Here is a 24,818-nt window from a genome sequence, read left to right as displayed (position 1 = left end):
TTTTAAAATTTGATTTCTTCACTTTAGGACAGACCTGACAAAGCCTGCATTTTCCTTGTCATAAACCCACGTTTAAATGTTACTTCTGCTAACTTACCTGTTAATTTCAAACCTTTTTCTCTTTCAGTTTTATCTTTCAGGAGTCAGCTGAGGTAGAATTGGAGTGAAGTCTGTTGCAATGACCCTGTGTAAGCATCTATATGCATATGTGCATTAGTGTTAAACATCCATGATGTGCACCAAAGATTTCAGACAATATGCATTTTTAAACCTCACTAACTTCTATTTAAACAGTTTTTTAAAATATAGATGTTCCATTACTAATTTACTCGTGCTTAACATGTCAATAATAAAGATTTTTTTTTTATTGTCAAGATTACTGTATGTGGTACTAGTTGATTTATAAAGGTTGATTAAAAAAAATTAGCCATAGACTTTGATTAGTCTGGAGAGGGAAATAATGTCCTCTGACGTCACGAATGATCTTTTTGATTTATGGTGTGTCTTAATTAGTTGATTAATAACATTTTCAGTTAAAAAATCATCCAGTTTGCAGTCGTAAGATTAATGTTCAAATAGACTGAGTTGACGATGATGCAACCCATTCTCCATTAATAATCACTAGCCACAATGAAATCGTGGAGTAGAAGGTATCAAAATTAATAAAAGTAGAACCAAAAACAATTCCACTTTGTTCCTGCAGCGACGTAACAGCATCAAACACCCACCCATCTGTCAGACTGATGACAGAAGAGGACTTTATTAGCCCGCTGCTCTCACAAACACGGGCTGTTTAATGAAGAGTGGCGCGAGACAGGGAGAGGTGGGTGACAGCACGAGCAGCTCTTTTTAATGTAAAATTGTCATTGTGGGTTAAACTATCATTTGTTACCTTGACGGTGATTTAGATTAAGGTAGTACCGAAAAACGCCCGGGTGCTACATCTACATTTCTAAACGCGCGCGCACATCCATCAAGCCGTCGCGAGGCTGTGATCGGTATTGGCGTTGGAGGTCTGGAAGGTGTGTCGGTCGCTGCTGTCGCTCAGCTGTGAGCCCTGCTGTCAGCCTCCCTCACTGTGTGTGTGTGTGTGTGTGTGTGTGTGTGTGTGTGTGTGTGTGTGTGTGTGTGTGTGTGTGTGTGTGTGTGTGTGTGTGTGTGTGAGGGAGGAAGACGCTTCGAGAGAGCAAGGGAGCGCGCGAGCTTAAGAGGGCGCGAGAGGGAAAGAGAGAGAGATAAGTTTCCTTTGCTCTTGGCGCACGTTCGCGTTTCGCTCACTTCACACGATGGCACGCCTGTGTCCGCGTGCAGCGCAGTTCCGTGTGGAGCCCAGCTGCTGTCAAGGAAACTAGGGAATCCAGAAAAGTGTCACCATGGCCGAATTTGGAGAAAACAAGAACGCCGTCGGTCCACCGGTTGCTGGCCGGAAAGCTTTGTCAGGGGGAGTCGGAGCGAGGCTGGAGACGCACCGAGGGGAGCCGGTGTCAAACGGGAACTGCAGCGTGCCAGACACCGTTAAGAGGGTCCAAAACGAAGCCAGCTGCGGGTCCCCGACGTGGGAGAGCGCAGTTCCAGATTCAGGCTCCAAGACGATCCCACGACGCAGCAGTCTGATCAAGGTAGGCCATAATTTCCCTGGGGAGACAAAGCTAATACTGCTTCAATGTGTCAGCAGAAAGCCTTTGAAAAATGAATGCAAAACGTTCAGCTCCAAGGCAGACTCACAACTATTATACACAAGATGGCAAAGAAGGATTAAAGTCAATACAATCACATTTAACTCTAGTAGCTGCTGCAGGTGTGTTATTCAATTACAAGGAGCCAAAGAAAACACAATAAAATCCAATTAAGTCATAAAAATCTGTTCTTGGTTATGCACTGATGAAAACCCTTAACCTGTAAATAAACAGTTAAGTTAGTGTGAATGTGCTTCCTGTCAGCTTCCTCTTCACAGCAGAACGATCAGTCACCTCATTTCGCTCACATGCCACTGCTGTTTACTCCTGGAAGAGGAATGTGGCGCTTAAAAGGTGTTTCAGGTCATGTGGTATTTACATTTGGATTAATCAAACCTATGGAGCGAAGGCGTTGGTGTTAACTTCAACGATTCTACCAGGACTCCAAACACACACACACACACACACACACACACACACACACACACACACACACACACACACACACACACACACACACACACACAAAAAAAAAAAAAAAACCAGGTATCTCCAGCCATCTCAGTGCCAGGGCTTTTAACTTACATGATGTTCAAATAGAAAATCTAAACAAACTTTATTGGCATGAGGGCTGTTTTTATTTTTATTTTTTTTATTTTATTTTTTTATGTATATATTTTTAACATGTTGCCAATGTTCATATTAAAGGATTTAAAAAACACATCAACAATCAAACATGTATTAAAAAATAATGACATTAATCAAAAATAAACCAAAGATAATAAAAAAGATACATTAAAAAAAACAGTAAAAGAATATGAGATGATTTACTGTAACACAGTTCAGTACAGTTCAGTATAACAACAGAGTGAGGTAAGATAAGATAGTATCTTACACCTTACGACACAATGCTAAACCACATACCAAGTTATGGTTGTGTACGATATGACACAATATCATATGATATCATTCTGCACAGAGAGATACAACAGGATACAACATACAATGTTATTCTAAGCTTTGCTAGGGTAGCTAGGAAACTACATCATACCACACCTTACCAAACCATGTCTCACAGAAAGATATGATGCAATAAAACCCAATGTGTTATGATGTGATAAAGTACAGCACAATACTAAACTTTTACACTACAGTGCTTTATGACACAAAACTGTGCATAAGACAGATTACGGTGCTTTATGTAAATGTATAAGATGTGATGAATCAGGACACTCCTCAGTGTCTCTGTGGGGATGATTAAGCTTTCCTTGGACATGCATACTACATACACTGAGCTGAATCATCAGTAAGTTACTGTGTCATTTGGAGTTCACATGTACTGGGAATGTTTTTCTCTAGCCACTGCTTAAGCTAGGGTTGTCACTAATTAGCACTTCATCAGCCAGAAATGAGGAGGAGGAGGAGGAGGAGAAGGAGAAGCCTGTAATAAGTGAACCCACCTGCTGTGGTCTTTGATTAAAATGTGAAATTGCTCTCACTCCGCCTTCTTTGGCTCACCGTTAAACACCTCCTTCTTCAATTAACCCCACTGCCTACACTCATTTCAGCTCGCATTTTAAGAAATGTCAAGTTTATCAGCACATAGCTCTGAGAAAAGATGTGAAACTTACCTGTTCAGGCTATTTTCTGACTCAAAGAGCTTTCAAAGTTCTGACATATCAATAGCATCTAATCAATAACTCATCCCCTGACTTTTCCTTTTATAGTTTTAGCCTCCAGGCATGTGGGAGGCCTTATATTGATCCCTCGGCGCTGCTTGTCTCCAGAGCTGCTGCCTGCAAAAACATGATTATGATTCCAACACAGCTTCATCTGTGTCTGATTGGCTCGGTAAGACAGGAAGCAAGCCAGTTGGCCAATTTCCTCGCAGGGTTCATGTTGCAATATTGCTATTAAGTCATGAGCAGTTGGTGATGACACCTTCCTCTCTTTTTCACTGCAAGACACACACATTAACTCACAAATGTTTCTCACCTCTCTGCCTACACACAGGCCTGCTCTTGTCTTTCTTCTGTTTGTTTCGTCAGTGCAGCCAGGATTTACAAAACACTCTGTTTGCTCCAGTGAGGCTCTGGCGTCTCGTGCTGGGTCAGAATTGGTGTTGAATAAGCTCTGGCTCTGCGTGCTGCTTCACATCCGCTGCCATGTTTGATGTGTGGCGTTAAATAGCTCCAGAACACAACCTCCACCCTGGGTATGGCCTGTACGTGCATCCTGGGTATCGAGGCAGAAATTAGCATGCATTTGTGGGGTGATTATGCGTTTGACTTCTGGATGTTCAGTGGGCACATTTAATGCTGAGACTGCTCAGTGGGTGGTCAGTGAACCATCAAGTAAAGAAGTGCATGTATATGTTGGTGCTCACCCTGCAAACGTGCTTGTGTTTTGAATCACAAACACCTGAGGCTCGAGATGGATGCAGCCTCGTCCGAGAACGGAGGAGTTATGAACCCACCTGTCAACACAACAGTGTGTTTTTCTGTGTTTGCCCAGCTCCCCCTGTGGCTCAATGCAGGAATCCACACAATTGTAGTCTGGGTGGTATGCAGGCAGATAAACAGGAAACATGACATTCCAGTCCGGCTTTAACAGGAGTCAGGGGATCAAGTCCAGTGTGTGTGTGTGGGTGTGTGTGTCTGTCAGTTCTGTGTGGACAAGGTAATGAGTGCATCCCTAATTGCATTTCATCAGTATGTGCTTGATGCCCTCTAATGTCCTCCACTTTATTCTGCCTAACTCTGGCGAGCGTGAAGACGATGCAGAATCAAGAGCCCACTCAGCTCGTGTCTGTTTCAAGTTCATCTTGATGAAGATAACCATCAGCTACTCTCTCCTCTCTCAGTTACAAACACAGATTCAGTCACACACATCCGACTTGTACAGACCTGCCTCAGAGTAACACTGTGAGGAAAAACAAATATCTGCCTTATAGTTCCGGCATTACTCATGCCAACATACACTATAACAAACCCACAAATGCATGGTCGGCATATTTGAGTATGTGTGTGAGAGAGTGTGTGTGTGTGCACATTTTTGTCCTGTGAAAACAGTGTATCTCCAAAATCTCAGCTTCTCACAGCCATCCAAACAAACTGTGCATCTTTTGCCACACATTGAGGTTTTAAATAGATGAAAAGATGAACTCTTTCTTCTTCTTGACTGGAAATTTAAAGTTATAGGGCAGCAATTTAATACTGTAAGCCTAGTTTAGCATAGTGCTTCAAGTAGAGGGCAACAAATGTGTGTTAGGAGGAACATGTAACTGATGTGGAATAAAGGGCGCTTGGTTTAGCCTCGAGATAACAGAATCTTCTTGTTTGCAGCTATAAAGTTTACACACTGACATGTTCTGTCCTGTCATCAGTACAAGAAACACGAGTGTAGAGAGAGCAGAGTGAGCTGTTTGCTGATCGTTTATGCCCAGCTATTAAATGCTGGCAGGGTGAGTGATATTTACTTCTCATCTAACTCTTCGCAAAAATGAGTGAGTTTACAGGGTCTGATGGTGAATGTGTGCTGGGGTAAACCTTAGACTTAAGTCATTTTTGTGTTACTTTTTTTTTTTTAATAAGATTTTTATTACTTAAAAAAAAAAAACTTAAACACACAAAAACTTAGTACAGCATTGGTTTACCAATCCATCAAAGGTACTATTATCAAAGTGTAACGTACAAATCTGATAGAGGAAACAATCCACAGGGTCTGTCCTTGTGATTCCATTTTTTCCTAAAATAGGGCAGAGCAGAGTCCATATTTAGTCCAGTATAATACTTGCAAGTGTTGAAGCAACAGTAGTGTTAGAGAATGGAGATATTGAGTCCATATTTGCAAGAATTGTCTCTTTGTGTAGTGAAGCCGACAAGTCCGTTATTTAAGAGGAAAACATTCCTTAATAATTTTACACCTGTTGGCTTTGGATGGTGGTTTTTCACTTATCCAAGAATGGTAATACAGTCTGCTACTCAGGTGACCTGGAGGGATTCAAGCTCAAAGTAATAGCAAGATTTTTTTTTCCTCCACTGGGATTTAACATATTAGACAGAGGTGAAATTTGGGGGTTCATTTTCTGCCTTTGGCTGGCGTTTAGGGCGTAACCTATTGAGCTTTCTGTATAAACTGAGAGACTGAAATGCGTCTGCTTGTCTAAATCTGAAACAGTACTTGGTGTGACATCCTGAGCTATATGCTTAATCAGCATTAAAAACAAATGAAAACCTCTTCTTTAAACATAGTGCAAACATGCAAGTGCAACAAACTGCAGTTCCCTGAAGTGTCCACTTGAGGTTGGCATCAAAAGCCCAGGAGGCCCCATTACAACCCATGATAATGGACATTTTAGGGACATTGTTTTTCAAAATACTACCGTACTATTTTCTTCTCCATCAAGCAAATATCTTCTCATTACCTGAATTTAGTATCGAAGGTTTGTTTTTATATTAATTCCTGTCGTAAATATTTTTACTTCCTGGATTATATTTGTTATTACCAAACCCAGTGACGGCCATCTTTGGGCATCAAAACCAGGGATGGGTAACGGAAAACAGTTTTTGTAAGGAATCGATAAGAAATGGTTGAATCCACTGACATATTTAGTAGTGATGTCCTGTATTGTTTTTTTCACTGATATCCCGATATTGCCATCTCTTAATTTCTGATACCGATATATACCGATAAAGATAAACTGATATACGCAGTTGTGAAATTAACACATACATTGTGGCTAAATTTATTGTGATGCCCCACTGGATTAATTGAAACATTTAAGAAACAAGTTTTTTCTAAAATAAGAGAACAAGTTCAACTCAAGTTATGGAAAAGGTGCCAATGTGGCACTGCCATATTTATTTTTACAAGTCACACAAGTATTTTCCCTCCTAACATAGCCCAAAACAGTGGCTTGGAATTCACTTGGATCATGTTCTCCCTGAGATAATCTTGATAAGTTAGCCTTTGTGCTTAATGATTCCTTTATTGATTCTTAACATCACATTGGAGCTTGCAGACGTTATGACGACTGTACACCCCAGCTATCTTAGCTTAGCAGGTGGATAACAGTTTCAAGAGAAAACTCTAATTCTGGATTTTCCGTTTGAAGTTTTACCAAAGAACTTAACATGCATTTGACTCTCTCACATGAGATTCTTATTCAAAACATTCAACATGTTATACATCTCCTAATGTACCAAAAACCTTCTAGAAAAAATAGCGCTAGCTTGATGCTAACATAAATGGGAAATTGCTTTATATGCTAGTGGTTAGCATACATTAGGATAACTTTGGTTTTACAACAGAATTTCAACTTTCATCACAGAAACATATCACAGTTAGTCTGTACATCAAGCAGTACATCAATGTCACATTGCATGCAATTTTTACTTATTTTTTATTTATTTACGTCCAGGGATATCCAGATCCAGTGACAAATTTCATATTTATTCACTTAAATACTCAATAAAATGTTGTTGGCACAGAAAACCGATAAAGCCTACCTTTTGTACAGAGGAAATCCACAGGGGAATTGATAAGAGAATCAATAAATAATCGGATTAATAAGCAGAATAAATAATGGTATTGGTATCAATAAAATCTTATAAATACCCATCCCTAATCAAAACTTGATAATCTATATGTATTTATTTTGAGCACACTAGCATAATTAGTTGTATGGTGATGTTCAAATCTGATGCTTGCTTCATCTCAGCCGGCTGTGCTAGCTTGAGTGTGATGTGAAAAATATTCCCGAGTGCAACAAGTGTGTGAGCAGCTTTTAGGCCAAGAAAGTGTGCACTTCATTAAATCAAGAAAACTGTCGAGGGTGTAAACTGTTGTGCATGACTGTGTTTGTCTGCATCTAATTTGTGTGTTTAGGTATTGTGGTTGTCTGTGTGTGTTTTTCGGGCAGTGGGAGCAACAGTAGCCAGCGGTGATGGAAGTTGTTTGAGTCAGAGCAGCCCAGAGCACCTCCTGCAGTTCAAATCAACATCTCAGGCCAGAGTTAAGCCCCTCAGCCTGTGTGAGCACGGCCCTGCACGGCACAGGGTGTAGATAAATCTCCTCACTGATTGTAATAGAGCCTGATGACACACTATACTGAGCCACCATAATGATTGAGCTGCTCTACATTCATAATATAAACTCATCTATACAGAGATATGGGATGTGTAGTATTGATTACTGAGTGTGTGGCTGTCACTGAGCCTCAGCAGAGTCATCACAGAGGTGAGCAAAAACCTCACCACGTACTTTGAGGCTCCAACCACTTCATGTTGGTTTCAGTCCCTGTCTCAGAGATAGCATCTTTGACGTTCATCATCTGACATCATGGTAACTTTCCTGACAACATGACCTTTTCAAGTGATCCCTACTTGTTTCATTTTGTGTGTTACATGTTTGATGGTGTGCATTTCCGCCTCAAGTGCACATCGGACTTCAGAGGTTTGAAGTGTAAGAAAGCATCTGCTGCTCTTCTTGCCACAAGGGTAGGCGTTGTCGACCTAAGCACTTGCTGAGAATTTTCACCACATCTTCTCGCTGAACATTTTTCTCATACTTGACGGAATAACTGGACCACATAAGGTTTCCTGTGCTTAGTTTATGGCCTGTCATCTGTTACAGCCTCAAATGAGTGCTACCTTCACAAAAGAAACTTTGATTATCATGAACTTTGCAAGAAAAGAGTTACACTTGATAATACCCTGATTCAAGTAGCTTGTAACTCAAAGTTTTGCAATTGATAAAAACGAGTATTTTTACTGTTGAATCTAGAATAAGCTAAGAAATTATGAGCTATATTAATGTGGTTGGTGCACCAATAAATGTGCTTTGAGTTGAACTGTGCTTAACTTTAAACTAAGGGTCCTGATGAGGTCAAATTTGAATTTGACTGAGACTTAAACTGGAAAATTACTAGTTGGTTTATGTAAAAATATGCATACTTACATTGAAAACATAAGATGTAGAGGTTTATGTGGTCCTAAGAACACATTATCATGGTAGCATTAGTGCTGCACGATTATCACAATCGCAATCACAATCACAATGTCAGCACATGCAATTACGCAAACGCAAAAGAGGTGCGATTGTGCAATTATTTAATTATTTCAAGTGAGGCGCTCAAGGCGAAAAGAAACTCTACCTCTGTTATTTGGTGTTATTTTGGTTACCAGTTGGATGACACAGCAAAAAGATGTAATTTTCAAAACATGCAAAGCAAAAGTGGCAGAAATGTGCTATTTTGAATACAAACAAAACAGTACTGTTGTGCTGTACATTGTTGTTTGTGTACAGTAAGTTTGGATATTTTGAGAATTATTACACAATTAAAATCCTCAGTAATCCATCTCTGCTTTTTTCTGGATTTTTCTCCATGATAACCAAGCAAGTCTGTAGACTCATGACACAACTTTTTTTTTATTAAATCGCAAGCACAATCGCAATCGCAATCGCAATATTGTCCACCTAATCGCCAATCGCACCTTTTCCCCAAATCGTGCAGCACTAGTTAGCATAGTTATTGTGAAGCTGTTAGCATGATTAAATCAAAGCCTAGCTGTGCACCTAAACAGGCATACATAAACACAAGTCTTTGTTTGAGGGCTGCAACTAACGGTTATTTTAGTAATTGATTACTCTGACAATTTGTTTGCTTCATGATATATACAAAGAAACAACATATTTGAACATAGTTTAAACTGACCAGATGCTAAATTTATAAAGTATAACAAATGGCATGAATGTGTTGTCTCTTACAGAATCAACAGTTTGGGCAAAATAACAGAAAATACATTGTTATGTCATCAGATTGAGAACTTAGTGGGTCAAAAGGGCAAATAAATGAAAATTTGTCCTCAATCTTTACACCTGCAGGTCAAACAGTACACCTCCTCTGCTCTACCACTGTCTGTAGCAGCTAACACCAATGCTAACGTTGGTTTAATGAACTCCTCGTGGTTTTCAAACAGGGTGACGATTTAATAAAACAGACAAAACAAGACCTAAAAGACATACCATGCATTTCACGACATATAAAAGGAGTGTATGTGGGATTTCGTAGCTTCTCACCTCGCTGTTGAGCTCCCCAGCTCGTCATCGATGAGCCCAACATGTTTGCGTTTTAAGTGCTGGATCATTGCAGTCGTACTGCCATGCCAAGTCAGGTCATTTTTGTAAATGTTGCAATTAACACGCTGTGTGCTTTTACTCAGCGTGATACTCCCAAACTCAAGGATGGACGAACGGCTTCTCTGGCTCTGTCATTGTTCGTGTGGCTATTCCTCCCCAAGCTGAGCTGTTTGCATGTGACGCATACAGCCCAGCAACCCAGGTAATCTACTCTCCAGTCCAGTATGTAGTAGTAATGCACCTCCAGCTAGTTACCAACCGCTAAATAATCCACAAAAAGGAAGAAGACAAACAAACTGAAGACAAACTAATACAGTAAAAGTGCAGCATAGTGCATCAATTGTGGAAAAACATTTTTGACGCTTTTACTAATCGTTTTTTATCGATTTTATTGATTTGTCATTGCAGCCCTACTTTATTTATATTATTCAGGAGTTGGTATCTGTTCGGGGTTGCTCAACTTTTCTTCTTAACGAATGTTTGGTATTTATCAACCATCAAGAAAGCATTACATCAGGTAGAAATGTTTTTAATATGAGCACCTTAAACATTAATTTAAAGGTGTTGTCTATGTTACCATCCTGTAGCTCAGCTGGTATGCAGCTTCATTAACCCAAACTGTGTTTGGCTTCATCAGTATCATTTAACCCACACATTGCTTTAAGCATCAGCGCTGTTACCAGGGTTACCTGCCCCATGATACACCAGTTGTTCAGAGCAGGGAATTAGTGGTTAAGTGGAAGTATGATTTCATCTTTGTTTTTAAAGGACACCTGTTGGCCAATCAGGAACGAGTGTGATCTGTTGTCATGGTAAATGTCATGAGAATTATGCTCTCCTCAGAACGACAGTATTTTTCTCTCCTGGGTCTCTATATCAAACATTTACTCCTCATTGTGGCATCGTTAACCCTGCGTTTGAAGGTCTTTTCTTCTCGTCTGTACATCATCCAGATTCCCAGTATATCTCCTCCTAACCCCTGCTCATAGTGTCGTGCTTCAGGGTGAGAGGCACTTGAATTCACTATGCCATTAATCATCCATCATAAACTGTCAAACTCACAAGGCCACAGGAAAGACAGCTCTCCCCCAGTTACACCTCTCTGTTCTTCCTTTCCTCTTACCTAATAACCGCCTCTCTGCCTCTGATTTTCTATTTGTCTTAATTAGAGAATCAAAGACGGCGCCCACTAACGACCTACATCTCCATTCTGCTGACTCCGAGGTGCTGCAATTACAGTAACAGGCTAGTTGCAGCTGCGTTAACATACACTGTCATACATTATATAATGCAGGCGTGTTAGCTGGCTAATGAAGGTCGTGCTGCTGCCTGCAGGCAAATATCAAGTGCAGAGGTTCTGACGCTATGTACATCAAGATATACGACCAAAGACAGCCTGTGTTCATTTCTATACATTCTTCCTCTCGTTACATTAACCCCTTCCTATACTGCTTATTCAGCCAATATTCACTTTGCTTGTATGGCTCTGTGATTTTTCTTTGTCGTTTGTTTACAGCTTCCCTTCTATCACATCATCCCCATATCTTTCCTCCAGCTCATATTGTTTGCATGGTCTAAATATCCTGTCAGGGAAACCAGTTGTCTTGTCAAATTTGATTTTAAAAATAAGTAACAGGATCAATTCCTCTCTTACTCTCTAATTGTGTCAGACATGTCTGGGGTTAATTCAATCTTATAATAGCAGCACTAAAATACTGTATGTAATAAAAATGATGGAAATGACTAAAGAGTCTGCAACCCATAAAATTTTGACATCATCAAGAGGATGTCAAAACAGTTTTTTTGAGAGCTTGCTTTAACCACATGGGAAATTAACTTTGATGCATTCCAACAACTCTAAATCCTGTGTTTGGTTAAGGTAGAGCATGCAGGAGAAGGAGGAATCTTCAGTAACACTGATTGGTTTTAGAGATGCAAGGGATGTTCCACCACAGCTGATTTCCTTATTGTTTGGAGTAACATTTAAACTGAGTAACTCTATAGGAAATTATACTTACATTTAAACAGCAGCCAACACTAAGCATAATTTATTTAATAATGATTGAACACCAGTTGACACTATTGCAATCAGTAAAATATTATTGTTATTATTATTATTAACAATGATATATATATATATATATATATATATATATATATATATATATATATATATATATATATATATATATATATATATATATATATATATATAGTTTATATAAAATTTATATATATTTATTTATATATGTAAATTTTATATAAACTTTATATATATATGTATGTATGTATATATATATATATATATATATATATATATATATATATATATATATATATATATATATATATATAAATTTTACAATAAATTCATTCAAAAAGTGAAGATAAGTCAATGTGTCAGCCTATGTGACACTGACACACTGGAGTTCCAGAGACCGGTGGCAGAGCGACTGAAGTTTTTGGACCCCATGGTGGCCAAGCAGGCTGGGGGGATGTTGAGGCTGAGGGAGGATGAAGATCTGAGAGTACAGTTGGGTTTGTTAATGAGGAGGAGATGAGTGAGGTGTAGAGAGGCCTGGTTACTTTTCCAAGCATGGCTAATGTTAACAGAGCTAGCACCCCCAGTCTTCCTTCCTCCCATGTTCATGCTTGTAACATGTTACTCGAGTTGAGTGGTTAGAGGCCACTTGAACCAGACAGAGCCTGCATTCAACTCTATATCCAATTTCTAGATTAAAAAATAAATCCAGAATACTCACTGTTATGAGATTACATCCATCTGTTGTGTTTGGTTAAATTCTCTTGTTGGCAGAATTAACATCACTAATCTAGCTTAAGTAAGGTTAGTGGCAGGTTTCTGTGTCCCATCCATCCATCCATCCATCCATCCATCCATCCATCCATCCATCCATCCATCCATCCATCCATCCATCCATCCATCACAGTGGTTACTGGAGCCCATCCCACCTGTCATGAGGCAGAAGGCGGGGTACTTCCTGAACAGGTCACCAGCCTTTCACATGGCTGTGCTACAGTTTGTCATGTTTGACCCCAGCTCAGGCCTACGACAGTAAAAATGTTAACGATTTGTGAAATGTGCTGGTAATTCCTGTTACACCTGGGCAGGTCGATGCTGCTTAGTTAAAAGTACAAGAAAGATCTGCTCACCTTGAACAGTGTCTTCACTTCACTCCGCTTCTGTCAGTGAATTTTTAAAACCGTCACTGGCTGCATTCACAGTTAGCTCAATGTGCTAACTCTGCAGATATCTGGCTCTCAGGAAAAGTCTCAGTTAAGTCAAGTCATCTGCCTGCATGTCTGCACCCCACCCAGACAATGTGAGGAAATTCTCAGGAGAGCAGTGAATCCGTGGAAGGAAGCTTGTGATGTGAAAAGGGTCTCTGTGTTGAAAATCTCACAGATATTTATCACCTGAATCCTTAGCTGCCCGGAGCAATGCAAAGTTTTTAAACCTCTGTAAGCTCTTTGTTTAAGCTTCACAAACTGCTCTTTGGTTTATTTCTCGTCGCTCTCATCAGTGTGGTTTAAGCAGCATCATGCAGATGATCTGTGTTAGCTTCAAATAGCAAATAATCCGAAAGGCAGGTTAGAGATATTGGGGCTCTTTTTTGAGTACTGCTCGTTAGAGCGAGAGTAAAGTGACATGTTTTAGAAAAATGTTAAAACTTTAAATAACTAATGTGCTGCTAGATCAAGCCCTGTGAGAGCGTTTTTCACACCATGCAGTAACATCCATGTCTACTGTACGACTTTCTGTTCTTGATCTCTCTTTCTTCACCGTTCCTCAGTGTTGTCACATCGCTTGGCTTTCAGTAGAGCCACAGGAAGTTCAGTGTGACAGGCTGACAGGCAGCTTCCTGTTTTGAAGCACAGTGGTTGCTCTCGAGACTCATCTCACCCTTGATCAGGAAAACCAAATAGGGCTCTGTGAAGGGGAAATGCAGCCCCGTCTAACAGAGATTAAGTTAAATGAAAGTTAAATTTTATCAGGTGATAGAGGCTAAACTTATTTTGTTTGGTGCGAGTTTTGTGTGTGTTATAATCAGATTATATAGTATGTGCCTCCAATTTACCTTTTTTTGATTTGACTCATGTATTTATCTACTTTGGGTAAATTTGTTTCTCCCAGTTTTATTTTTCCAGCCGAGTTTATTCAGAGTCTGTGGTGACGTCAGCCTTGTTTGGTTGTGTGTCTGAACTCTGTCTCCCTCTCTGTCAGTAATTCATGTTGTAGAGTAACAGAGGTGAACGTGAAGGGCAGCCTCCACATGAGATAATCTAATCCTGACTGAAAAGGCCGGCTGGGTAAACCTGGCATTCCCCCTGCTTTGAATACAACATGTGACGTTAATTTGATTTAAAGGGACCATTGTTTCCATTGACCACACTCTAGCGCTGGAGCCACAGAGATCTGGAGTTGTTTTTGTGGAGTGTATGACGATGCTAACCTTTTTTCAGAGTCCGTTAGTGACAAAACATCAGACCAGTAAGGCTTCAGACGCTTCACAGACAGCGCTACATTAGCTCTGAAATAAGTTCCAGTAAACATTGTGTTAGCCAAAACACATGCACAAATCCCACTTTATTGTGTCAGGGTAAAGTCATAGATTTAACTCTATAGCTAAAGGCTATCAGGAGAGCGCCTGCACAAAAATGTGGACCACATATCTTGGGAAGTTATACTTTAGTATAGGTCTCACAAATAAAGAATTATGATGATGTTATGCTGATGTTGTGTGCTGTATTTTCAGGGTCTTTAAACACCCTGTAAAGATTGCTAAGAAACTGGGACTTTGCTCAGAACTCTGGTAGAGTTAGAAAAGCATCCACTGATTTAGCTTTCCCTGATCAATAACTCATCAGTGGAACATTGTTTTACAGATCGACGCCTTGCTGCAATCACACCATGGTAGTCTGTGAGCTACTAATGTTTTTTCCTCAAAACGAGCGTCCTTGGCGCTGGAGAACTTGCATTGTTCTCTATGAAGAGCCGGCTCTTGTTCGAATGAAGCGACTGCAAATTCCAGTGCCAATAACATTTGATACAGAAATATCAAATAACTTCACCGAGAGAGGTTTAGCAACATCAACATTATCTCGTGTTTTTCATACTACATTAATTAGATATTCTGATAGCCTGTAGCTATAGACTAAGAGAATAAGTGTATTTGCACAAATTCATGACTTTATTCGCATTAATTTACTTTTTTTTCTCATAAATTTATGATTTAACTCTCATTAGTTTATGAAATTAGTATATCAACCCTTCTTTTTTTCTTAAACATGGCCCCAAAACTCTGTCTTATTAATTAGAGCCCGACCAGTATGGGATTTTTGGGGCCGATGCCGATACCGATACTGGGGGCAAAAAAAAGCCGATATCCAACATATTGGCGGATATTCGCTATATTGGCTGATATATATAATAAATTCATTGATATACACGGGATATATACTGTTTATGAACATAAATCATTATAATACCCATATGATTCAAGACAGAACACTATTAAATTAAAACAAGGAACTTAAATTATAAAACTATCAACATAAGAACTGTATTTTAAACCAATGATGAATAAGAACAAACTGTAAACACAATAATAAAGAAGTCAAACTTTAAACACAGTAAGTATAAAAAGAAATTAAAAATGTAAACACACAATGAGCAACTTAAACAACGTTAAAACGCTGTATTATAGTCTTACATTAGATAATAGTGGACGTGTGAAATAACAGTAGCATTTATCTCTGTTTATCTCACAAAAAAGCAACTTACACAATGTTAAAATGTCGTTCTATAGTCTTACATTAGATAATGGTGGACGGAGGGGGCGGGCACTCGGGCAGCGTGCAGCCCAACACACAGACACACAGGAGCAGAAGCCACAGAATCTCCATAGAGCAAAAATTTTTATAATCGGCTACATTTTGGCCAATGTTGATTAATCGACATCGGCCAAATTAATCGGCCCGACCGATTAATTGGGCAGATTATGCCTGTCACCGATTAATCGCCATTGGCCAAAATCGGCCCTAGCATTAATCCCTATCCCTCATGCCAATTCCCAGAATAAATGAATGCCTGTATGGTATTATAGCGCCACAGACAGAAATTCAATTTAAAAATCAGTGATTTAGCACTCAAACAATTCGGCATAAAGCAGGAACAAAGCCAACGTCGGTCTCACATGCACTGCTGCCAGACATACCGTGTGAACTGTCAGTTATTGAATGCACAGGAACTGCAAAGGAGCACCATTTGTATGAGCTGAAGTATGAATTGATTTTCAGAGACATTCAAGTGTCATATAGACATTTTTTATCACTCAAGACAAAGAGCTTGTTAGTACCATGTTAAACCAGGACATAAAAACACTCAAAGTTTGCTGGGATATTTTGACTGTCCTCAACCAAGCAATAAATTAAGCTTTCAACAGATTTCTAGGGAAGTGGGCGGTAGTTTTCTAGCTAATTATGTGACAGTAGCTGAATGCAGATGTGAGCCATTTACTAGCTCACCATCATGTAAAACATTCAGTGGTAATATTAGCTTTTAGATATTTCCTTGCCTTCTGTTGCTTGCAGGTGGCTGAATGCTAATGTTATATTAAATACAGTAAGAACAATCCACCCTTTAATTTGTCAGCTGCCAGTGAACAGGAGAGGAGGTGCTGGTTTGCCAGAAACACCAACAACATGGTTTCTGCTGAGCTTCACAACCCAACACCAGAGTCAAACGGCTGCTGTGTATCTGTGATCAATACTGATCCTGTCCACTGCTTTCTCTGGTCATCAGTGGAGGTGTAACTGATCACATCCTTGTCGTCAGAGAGCTTGTTCCAGATGTGAGTTTTCCAGCCTGTGCACAGTGACTGCTGCTGGTACAGCCACAGAGGGACCATAACCACTTATGTCTCACACAAAGGGAGAGACAGACTGAGACCAGCATTCACCCGTGACTCACGCTGCTTGAAAAGATACTGTCTGATTGATGTAAGGCTGCACATTTCACTGTGAATCTGTGAGTCAAGAAAGTCATTATCTGCTGTGCACCTTGTTCTGCATCACAAAAAAAAATTCCCATGAGCTTTCTGTGAAAGTCTTTGAGTCCAGGTCTGTTTTCTAAATAAATTAGAAAGAGGGAGAGCGGCGCTTGATTAGATTTTTGGACTTTCTCCCTGCTGCTGGGCTGGAGTCACATCTGAGACCTCTAATTTGAGGAGGAGTTAAATTTAGAGCTGTTTGCTGAAGCACTCCAAGGGGGGCTGATTTTTTTTAATTAGAACACAAAATCAATTAACTCAATTAAAAGTTGGCGCTTTGTTTTGTTAATAGATCTCCTGCCACCTGCTATCTTTTTTTAGGTGCAGTCAGAGCCTCCACTTTTGCTTTCTCTTCCTGCGGTTGTCAGCGTAAATGAAGGGTTTCAAAGGGAGGGTCCTGAAGTCCACGCCCCCTTTTTACTGCCTCTATCATGCCCCAAGGCACCAGAGGTATTTTTAGAGCGCCACCTCCCTCCCTCGATGACTCCCTCACCACAGAGGCTTTATAAAAAAAAAAACTTGTCGCCATTGGAAACACTTCCCCATCCTAATGAGGCGTTCTATGAGGATCTGTGATGGCTATGTACCCTCCTTTTCCTCTGGGGGAAACTGTTTCATCCTCAGTGAATTAAGCTCCCCCTCTTTCTCATGTTCATTCATATTCTTTAGATGAAACATGGCTCTCTATCTATTTTCTCTTATCTCCTTTTGCCTTTTATATTTCTTTCAGATGAAGGGTCCCCCCCTTTCTTTGCTCATGAAAGGCCAAAGTGCTCTTGAGGTTTAAAATGAACTCGTATTTGAATGAAATCAGAGACATGCTGATGAGATTAATCAAACACTGATCAGTATTCACTGATCTTCATTATAAATATTAAAATGTTGATCAGCCCTCTGCTGATTGTGTTAACTTCTATAGATGTGAGCTTCCTGTATGTGAACAGGCTTTTCATCAACAGGCCGATGGGTTTGATCATTCATTCATAAAAATATCTGCACTCCATGTGTGGTTCTTGATTCAGTTCTGGTGTATTCTCTGTTTGAATTACATCTGGACATTTATCTCATTGGATAATAACAAAAAATACATCCTATATGTATCTTATCTATTTGGAAGTTTATAGATATGAAAGACTCAGAAAGCATTTTTTTGAGCTAACATGCCTTATGTTTTATTGATTATCTTGAGGCTTATTGCTTGGATGTTGAAGCTGCAATGGTTACTTTTTATTTTTATCTGACATAAGCAAGTTAAAGCTCCTTTGACGAGTTGTTAGTCAGTAATTTAACAGACTTTAAACTAGGACTGTCCTGATCTGATACACTGATCAGTACTGACGCCTGATATGGTTATTTAAGGAGGATCTGATGGTATCAGATTTCATTACACCATCGGAACTGTTCCAGTTTTCATGCGTTTCAGCACCGTCACGCTTTACGGCTGCTGTAAATCAAACCACGTTGCAAAAATGTCTGCTGTGTGGGACTTCTTCTCTTTGGAAAGCAATGATAGTAAAACAGCATCTTGCAACATTTGTAAAGTGAGTGTTCCTTGAGGAGGAACCAACAGGGCTCACTTTAATACAACAAATATGATTCGTCATATACAACAGAGTCACCCAGCGGAGTACGGGATTTATCACATCGGCAAAACATATGAAAAAATTGGAAATCAGAAGGAAAAAAATATGTATTGGGACATCCCTATTTACCATATGTCCTCTTCTGCCTGGATGTGTCCTCCTTTTTGGTCATAAAATAATATTCGACAAGATTTCATAAGATTTTCTAAAATGCTCAGCTTACTCCAGAGACCATTATTATCTGTTATTAAAGGCTGCATCGGGCCACAGGCATTATTTCAATGTACTTACCTGTCAAAATGTTGAGCATGCACACCACATGGGTCATGATGTAAATGAGAAAAAAGAAGCACAAAAACAAGAGAGTAAGGATGAGGAGTACAAAAATGAAGAACATGCTACCTGTTGTCGCCTTTTCCTTTGTTTTGAGTCATTATTTATGTTTTATATTCGCCCAAATAATCCAAGAATGGGTGACCTCTCTTTTCTTCTATTTACAAAAAAAGAAAAAAAAATCACTGAATCACACAACTATTTTTGTTTGTTTATTCTTAACTTAGATTTTGAGGATTTGTTTAAATTTTTTCACAAAAGATATATGTTTTTGAGCAATAGGCTACCTCTTTTTTTTCTTTCTATCTAAGCATGTTGGAAGGACTTATTTATGTTTATGCCACAGAGAGTTTTCTCTGTAACCATAAAATGAGAGTTTTAAATAAATGTATGCATTATAAAGCTACTCTGTAATCTTAAAGTATCTTTGGGTATTTTTGCTTTATCTCCAAGAGGCCAGGTAGGGTGTCCTCTTTTTGGGTTTTCAGAATATGGTCACTAGGGATGCACGATATTATCGGCACAATATCGGTTTCGGCTGATAAAAGCTTAAAAACACGTTTATTGGTATCGGCAGATATGAAAATTTCTGCCGATATGCACAGCCGATAAGGTGCTATTCAGTTAGGATTATTATTATTTTCCATCTGAAAAATAAGCTCCTTAAATAAAATGTAGCACTTCATTTATTTGCACTGCAGAGCTCTGTGTCTGTCACCAGGTTGTTACAGTAGCTCTAAAATAATCAAATGCAACTTGGTTATGTTTAAAAATGCATTGTACATTTAAAGTTCATGTGATCTAAAGAAATTATTTTTCTGTATTTCAATACTGAATGTCTTGAGTTTGAAAAAATAATACATTTCTTATTTATGGTAAAATCAAATGTTTTTTGTCTTGTTTTATGTGTGTTTCTTAAACAAATAAGACCGTCACAATAAGAGTAACATATAAATTCCAGTACAGGATAGACTTAGCTTTCTTTACAGTGAAAAAAACAAACAAACAAACTTGAGATTATCGGTATCGGTATCGGCCAAAAGGGGTTTCGATATATCGGCATATTGGATAACGGCAAAAATCCAATATTGTGCATCCCTAATGGTCACCCTGGACTAAAATCAATGCCGAGGTCTCTATTTTTGTTTAAAAGCAACAAAGAACATCATGGACTGAGTATTTCTAAACTGCTGTTTGCTGCTGAGAGTTCAGACCTTTAACACACAGAGGGATAGGATTTTACTACTCATTCAAACAGATTTAAATACACTGGCAGCAAGGGTGCTGGTTTGGTTTCATGGTTGAGTTGCTTGACCCATGTGTGGTAGGCTGAGGTCTACAGGGTGGCTGGCTTGCGGCCCTTTGTCGTGTGCTGATGCTCACTTCCTCTTTCTGGTTTTCTTCTCCATCAGTTTTCCTATTTCTCTCAAAAAAGGCATCAGTGCTTAAAAGGTTAATGAAGAAGGACAGGGCAATGAATGGAGCTCTCAGGCGGTGCCAAAGCTATGCAGGTCAACAGTTTTGCAGTAAAGCCAGACATACGCTGTAGTTCTACTTTCAGACCTGATTCAGGACTTAGTTGGCAGAAGCCAGGCTTTTTTAAGTGCCATCACACCTTTACTAAGCCTTACCAGTAACATACAACCTATAGATGTAAACCAGACAGCTGTATGATGAGTATGTGGGTGTTTGCATCCTTACCACTCCTCTCAGGATTGAATCAGTCACCGTCATGTCATCCAGCTGACCCGCCTCTAAATACGCTTCCATTTAAATCTTTAATTTGATCTGATCAGGACTCTAATAGATACATAATTGAATAACTACACCCCCATATATGTGCACTTATTATTTTGCATAAGACCCTCTGCGGGGGTGACATCTGACCAGTCAATAAATCAGATGGATGAGCTGTGATGGTGAGCTTAGATAAACTGATTGGGTCGGCTGATGTCGTCGTGGAGGGGCAGAGTCAGAACGCTGCAGCCCGCTGTCTCTGTCTAGTCAGGTATGATTAATGGTGTAATGTTGAAGGGCAAGGGCAAGCAAACGCTTTCATCATCAGAAAAACAATAACAGATTGGGAGGAGGAGGCTCCATGTGGAAGACGGAGTAATCTGTGTTTATGTATGGTTATATAAGCTGATATGCCTTATAATCCGTTGTGATCCATTCTGCACGAACAATGATCGCCATGCCCAAGCTGGGAGTACTCTTCTAAGTGTGTCTCTCTGTTTTCTCCTCCAACTCTTTCCTCTTCTTCCGCCTCTTCCTCCTCTCTTTATCTGCTCTGTCCTTCCCTCTGTCCTCCTCATCAGGATGGGTCACGTGCCAGTCGGGACAGGAAGAAGACTGTGTCCTTCAGCAGCAGCCTGTCAGAGAAGAAGATTAGCAGTGCTGCAGACTGCATCCACTCCATGGTGGGTCAGCTACGGTTTGACCCTTTACATAACAAGCAGGCTTCACATACCTTTACATGAAATATTCAGTGAGCTCTGGATGTGTCAGAGGTTGCTGTGAGATCTCAGGCTGCCATCAAACACTCAACAGAGCATGTTATCTTATGAAATGGAGAGAGCTCTACATAAAGAACCACTTGGTGATAACTGCATCCATATGTTGTTTTCAGGTTGAAGGGAGTGAGCTGAAGAAAATCCGAACCAACTCCCGTGTATACCAGCGATACTACCTGCTGGACACAGGCCTCCAGGCTCTGTGCTGGGAGCCGTCCAAGAAGGAGTCGGACAAAGCCAGGATCTCTCTGGCCTCCATAAGAGAGGTTAGCGCGAAGAGAAAAGACTCTAAATCAGCTCTTTATGAATAACCTCACTGATTCTCAGAGCAAAGGAAATATTTATAACCCAGTGCCTTGCTGTAGACAGCGTTTGATTTGTTTTACTGTATCTAATCTTAAATTCTAGGTCCGGACTGGTCGTAACACAGAAACCTTTCGCACCAGTGGAGTTTATGAGCAGATTTCTGAGGACTGTGCATTCTCCATCATCTACGGCGAGATGTATGAGAGCTTAGATCTGGTGGCCAACTCTGCTGAAGTGGCAAACATTTGGGTGACTGGCCTGAGGTATGACTGCACAGATGCATGTAGCCTAAACTCTAATATACACCAGTAAAACACAGCAACGGGTATTATCAAGTCAAAATTCTGATTCTCAGAGTTTCTTAACGTTTTCTCAAAGCTGCAGTTATGTTTGAAACACAAAAATAAGAAGTCCAACAGGCAGGTGTCATCCAAAAACAATATAAGTCCATTTTAAGAGCTTCACATAAGACACCAAAACATTGAGACAAAGAGCTGAAGAAACATTCAGGTGGCATTCAAAAAGAAACTGAAAAATAGCTAAAACGGGTTTCTAAAATAAGGACTGTCACATCAAATTCCCCCTCATGACTGTTATACCCCCCAAAAATCACAGCATGATTTTGTTGCACTATTTATAAATAGCTTTGAAAAAAACTACTACTGTCAATCAAATTAAGCAAAAACAAAACAAGGGAAGCATGTGTCTGTGTTTGATTCCGTGTCACACAGTGTCCACAGATAACCTTTTTATTTTTAAATTAAAAAAAACTCCTCAAGTGGCACAAAACACTGTATTACTGTTTGCTCACTTTCAGTAAATAACAGTCAATTTTTTTAAAGGCAGTCAATACCCAAACGTGACAGCAGCCCCAGTTTAAATACATCATAAAAGTTTTAAAATCTGAACATAAAGTCAGAATGAGGCAGCTGTTAGCATGTGGCTTCCAGTCGGGTGGTTTCAGCTGACCTGACATTTTTTTAAAGACGCTTCAGATATTGGGTGGAAAAAAACTGAAAAGTGCTCTGGGAGACATAAAGCAGACATAAAGATCACAAATGTGTGATGGCCTCAACATTCAGAGCTTTACAGACCAGAACCAGGATTTTAAAATCTGGTCTCAGGCCAACAGGGAAACAGTTTAACCCTCTGATGCATGAAATATGAAAACCTGTACCAAGATTTTTCCCTTAAGTTTTTTTTTAATTCTTCTTAGGACTTCAAGCTATTTATTTATTTATTTATTTATTTATTTATTTATTTATTTATTTATTCATTTATTTATTTGTCAGATGTTTAGTTTTTTTTTTCAGAAAGTTTCAGACATATCCACTCCAGGGACTGCATGCCTCTGGGCATTCAATGTAAAACCATACAGATTTTGTGTATAAACAAATTAAATTGTGTTTTATTTAATTCTGGGAATAATTATTTTACACTTTTACGCTTTGCAAAACATTCCAACGTATTTCACACATTTTGAATTTTTATATTTCAAAGCTAATAACGTTTTAAACCCTCCGATGCATGTCTGTAACTTTTTAAAAGAAAATGATTATTTGGAAAAAAACGATTAATACATTTTTCATGTCTTAAGAAGAATAAAAACACTTCAGGAAAAAAACTGAAAGGCTGAGAAGTACTTTCACCATAGAAACCTTTGCGCTTAAGTGAAATTAACTTTCAAATAGCTGGCCACTGCAGGCATTACTATACACCAGAAGGTGAAAGATCCACTGGACTAATCAGGTTTGTTGAAGATAAATTTTGTTGGACCAGATCCTGCTGACACATAACTCTTATAATCCTTGATTCTGATAGTTTGGTCAGGCTGTTATCATTGTTCGTTAACTGAGAAACCCCAAAACTTTAATTTCCAATCACCCTTAAAGTCATTTGTTAATATTTTAACTTGATGCATTTGGAGATTCTTAACGATGGAAAAACTATCTTCACTCTATGTGGCAGTCCACGAGGACCAGCTGTGTGTTTGCGTACCCTCCTGCTGGATGACATTAGTGTTGTGTTTTGTTAAAAGATTAGTGTGGGGCCTCTTTGAAACCTTGAACAGGTGTGTTTGAGTCAACTCAGTGTCTGTTCTCTATGCACAAGTAAAGCTTCACTATGATCAAGTCTACTGTGACTAAACAGAGTCAGGTAAACATCAAGGCGTCAGAATTGATATAAAAATGTTTCTTCAGGATTCTCTTGCTTAAAAAGTTATTTTTCCACAAAGCGCTATTGCTTGCACAAGAGTTGTGGGGCATACAAAAGGAACTTTTTCTTCTGAAAGTAATAAAAAAGATTTGATTTGTGGTTGAACTGAGCCTTTCTTATGCCAGACAATCACAGAGTAGGTGTCTTAGGCTTTGCTTTGTGTTGATTGTATTATGAGGAAAAGTAAAATCTTAGCGTCTGCAGTGAGCAGCACATCTTGACAGCAAATTAAATTAGACTTTTATGATTCTTTGCCAAAACTTTTTTACAAGGGTGACAATTGAAACAAAAACTTCCTAAATGTAGAAAGGTAAAATACACAAAACAATTCAGACCTTTTGTATCAAATCAACATGTTTGTCTTCTTCTGTCGTCTTCTTTAAGGTATCTGATGCAGTACGGGAAACACGCCCTGGACATGCTCGCCAGCAGCCAGGACAGTCTTCGCCATGTGTGGCTGGAGCAGTTGTTCTCCTCTGCTGCTGATTCAGTCAGACAGGAAGACATCGATGAAGGGATCCGCTTGCAGTCGGCCGTCAAGTTGATACAGACCGTGAACCCTGGAGTGAGCAGCAGCAAAGTGGAGCACAGGTTTAAGGAACTTCAGAGAGTTCGAGAGAAGATGTGTGGGCTCACCATAGAAAACGCATCCGGGGTTAAAGAACAGGGCGAAAACAAACGAGCCGCAAGAAGAAATGAGCGCGTCACCAAGCAGGAGTTCATCGAGGTCTTCCACGACTTTTGCACACGTCCAGAGATCTACTTTCTCCTGGTGCAGTTCTCAAGCAACAAGGAGTTTCTGGACACCCAAGACCTGATGAGGTTCCTCGAGGCTGAGCAGGGCATGGCTCACGTAGGTATCACAAGTCAACCAAGCAGAAAGAAATCATTTGATCTACAAAGTAGCATATTAAAAATCCCAAACAGGACCAGATGTACATCAGTTTGCTTTGACTGACTGAGCCAAGAAACAGAAAA

General features: G+C 39.5%; 1 protein-coding gene across 1 annotated transcript in view; it reads left to right on the top strand.

The window, feature by feature from the left end:
* Positions 1-1,354: 1,354 nt before the first annotated feature.
* The window catches only part of LOC141802935 (inactive phospholipase C-like protein 2), a 42,979-nt gene continuing 19,515 nt past the window's right edge, over positions 1,355-24,818 (top strand). Inside the window, exons 1-5 of the mRNA XM_074686756.1 lie at positions 1,355-1,619; positions 21,123-21,224; positions 21,434-21,583; positions 21,726-21,886; positions 24,225-24,693. Coding sequence (XP_074542857.1) covers positions 1,374-1,619; positions 21,123-21,224; positions 21,434-21,583; positions 21,726-21,886; positions 24,225-24,693 — 1,128 coding nt within the window. The 5' untranslated portion in view covers positions 1,355-1,373. The remainder of the gene's footprint in view (positions 1,620-21,122; positions 21,225-21,433; positions 21,584-21,725; positions 21,887-24,224; positions 24,694-24,818) is intronic.

The sequence above is a fragment of the Halichoeres trimaculatus genome, unplaced genomic scaffold (assembly GCF_033239565.1).
Source record: "Halichoeres trimaculatus isolate MK-OKI-2021-1 unplaced genomic scaffold, fHalTri1.1 fHalTri1_scaffold_14, whole genome shotgun sequence".
Classification (NCBI taxonomy): Eukaryota; Metazoa; Chordata; class Actinopteri; order Labriformes; family Labridae; genus Halichoeres; species Halichoeres trimaculatus.
This window is presented reverse-complemented; position numbering and strand designations above follow the sequence as displayed.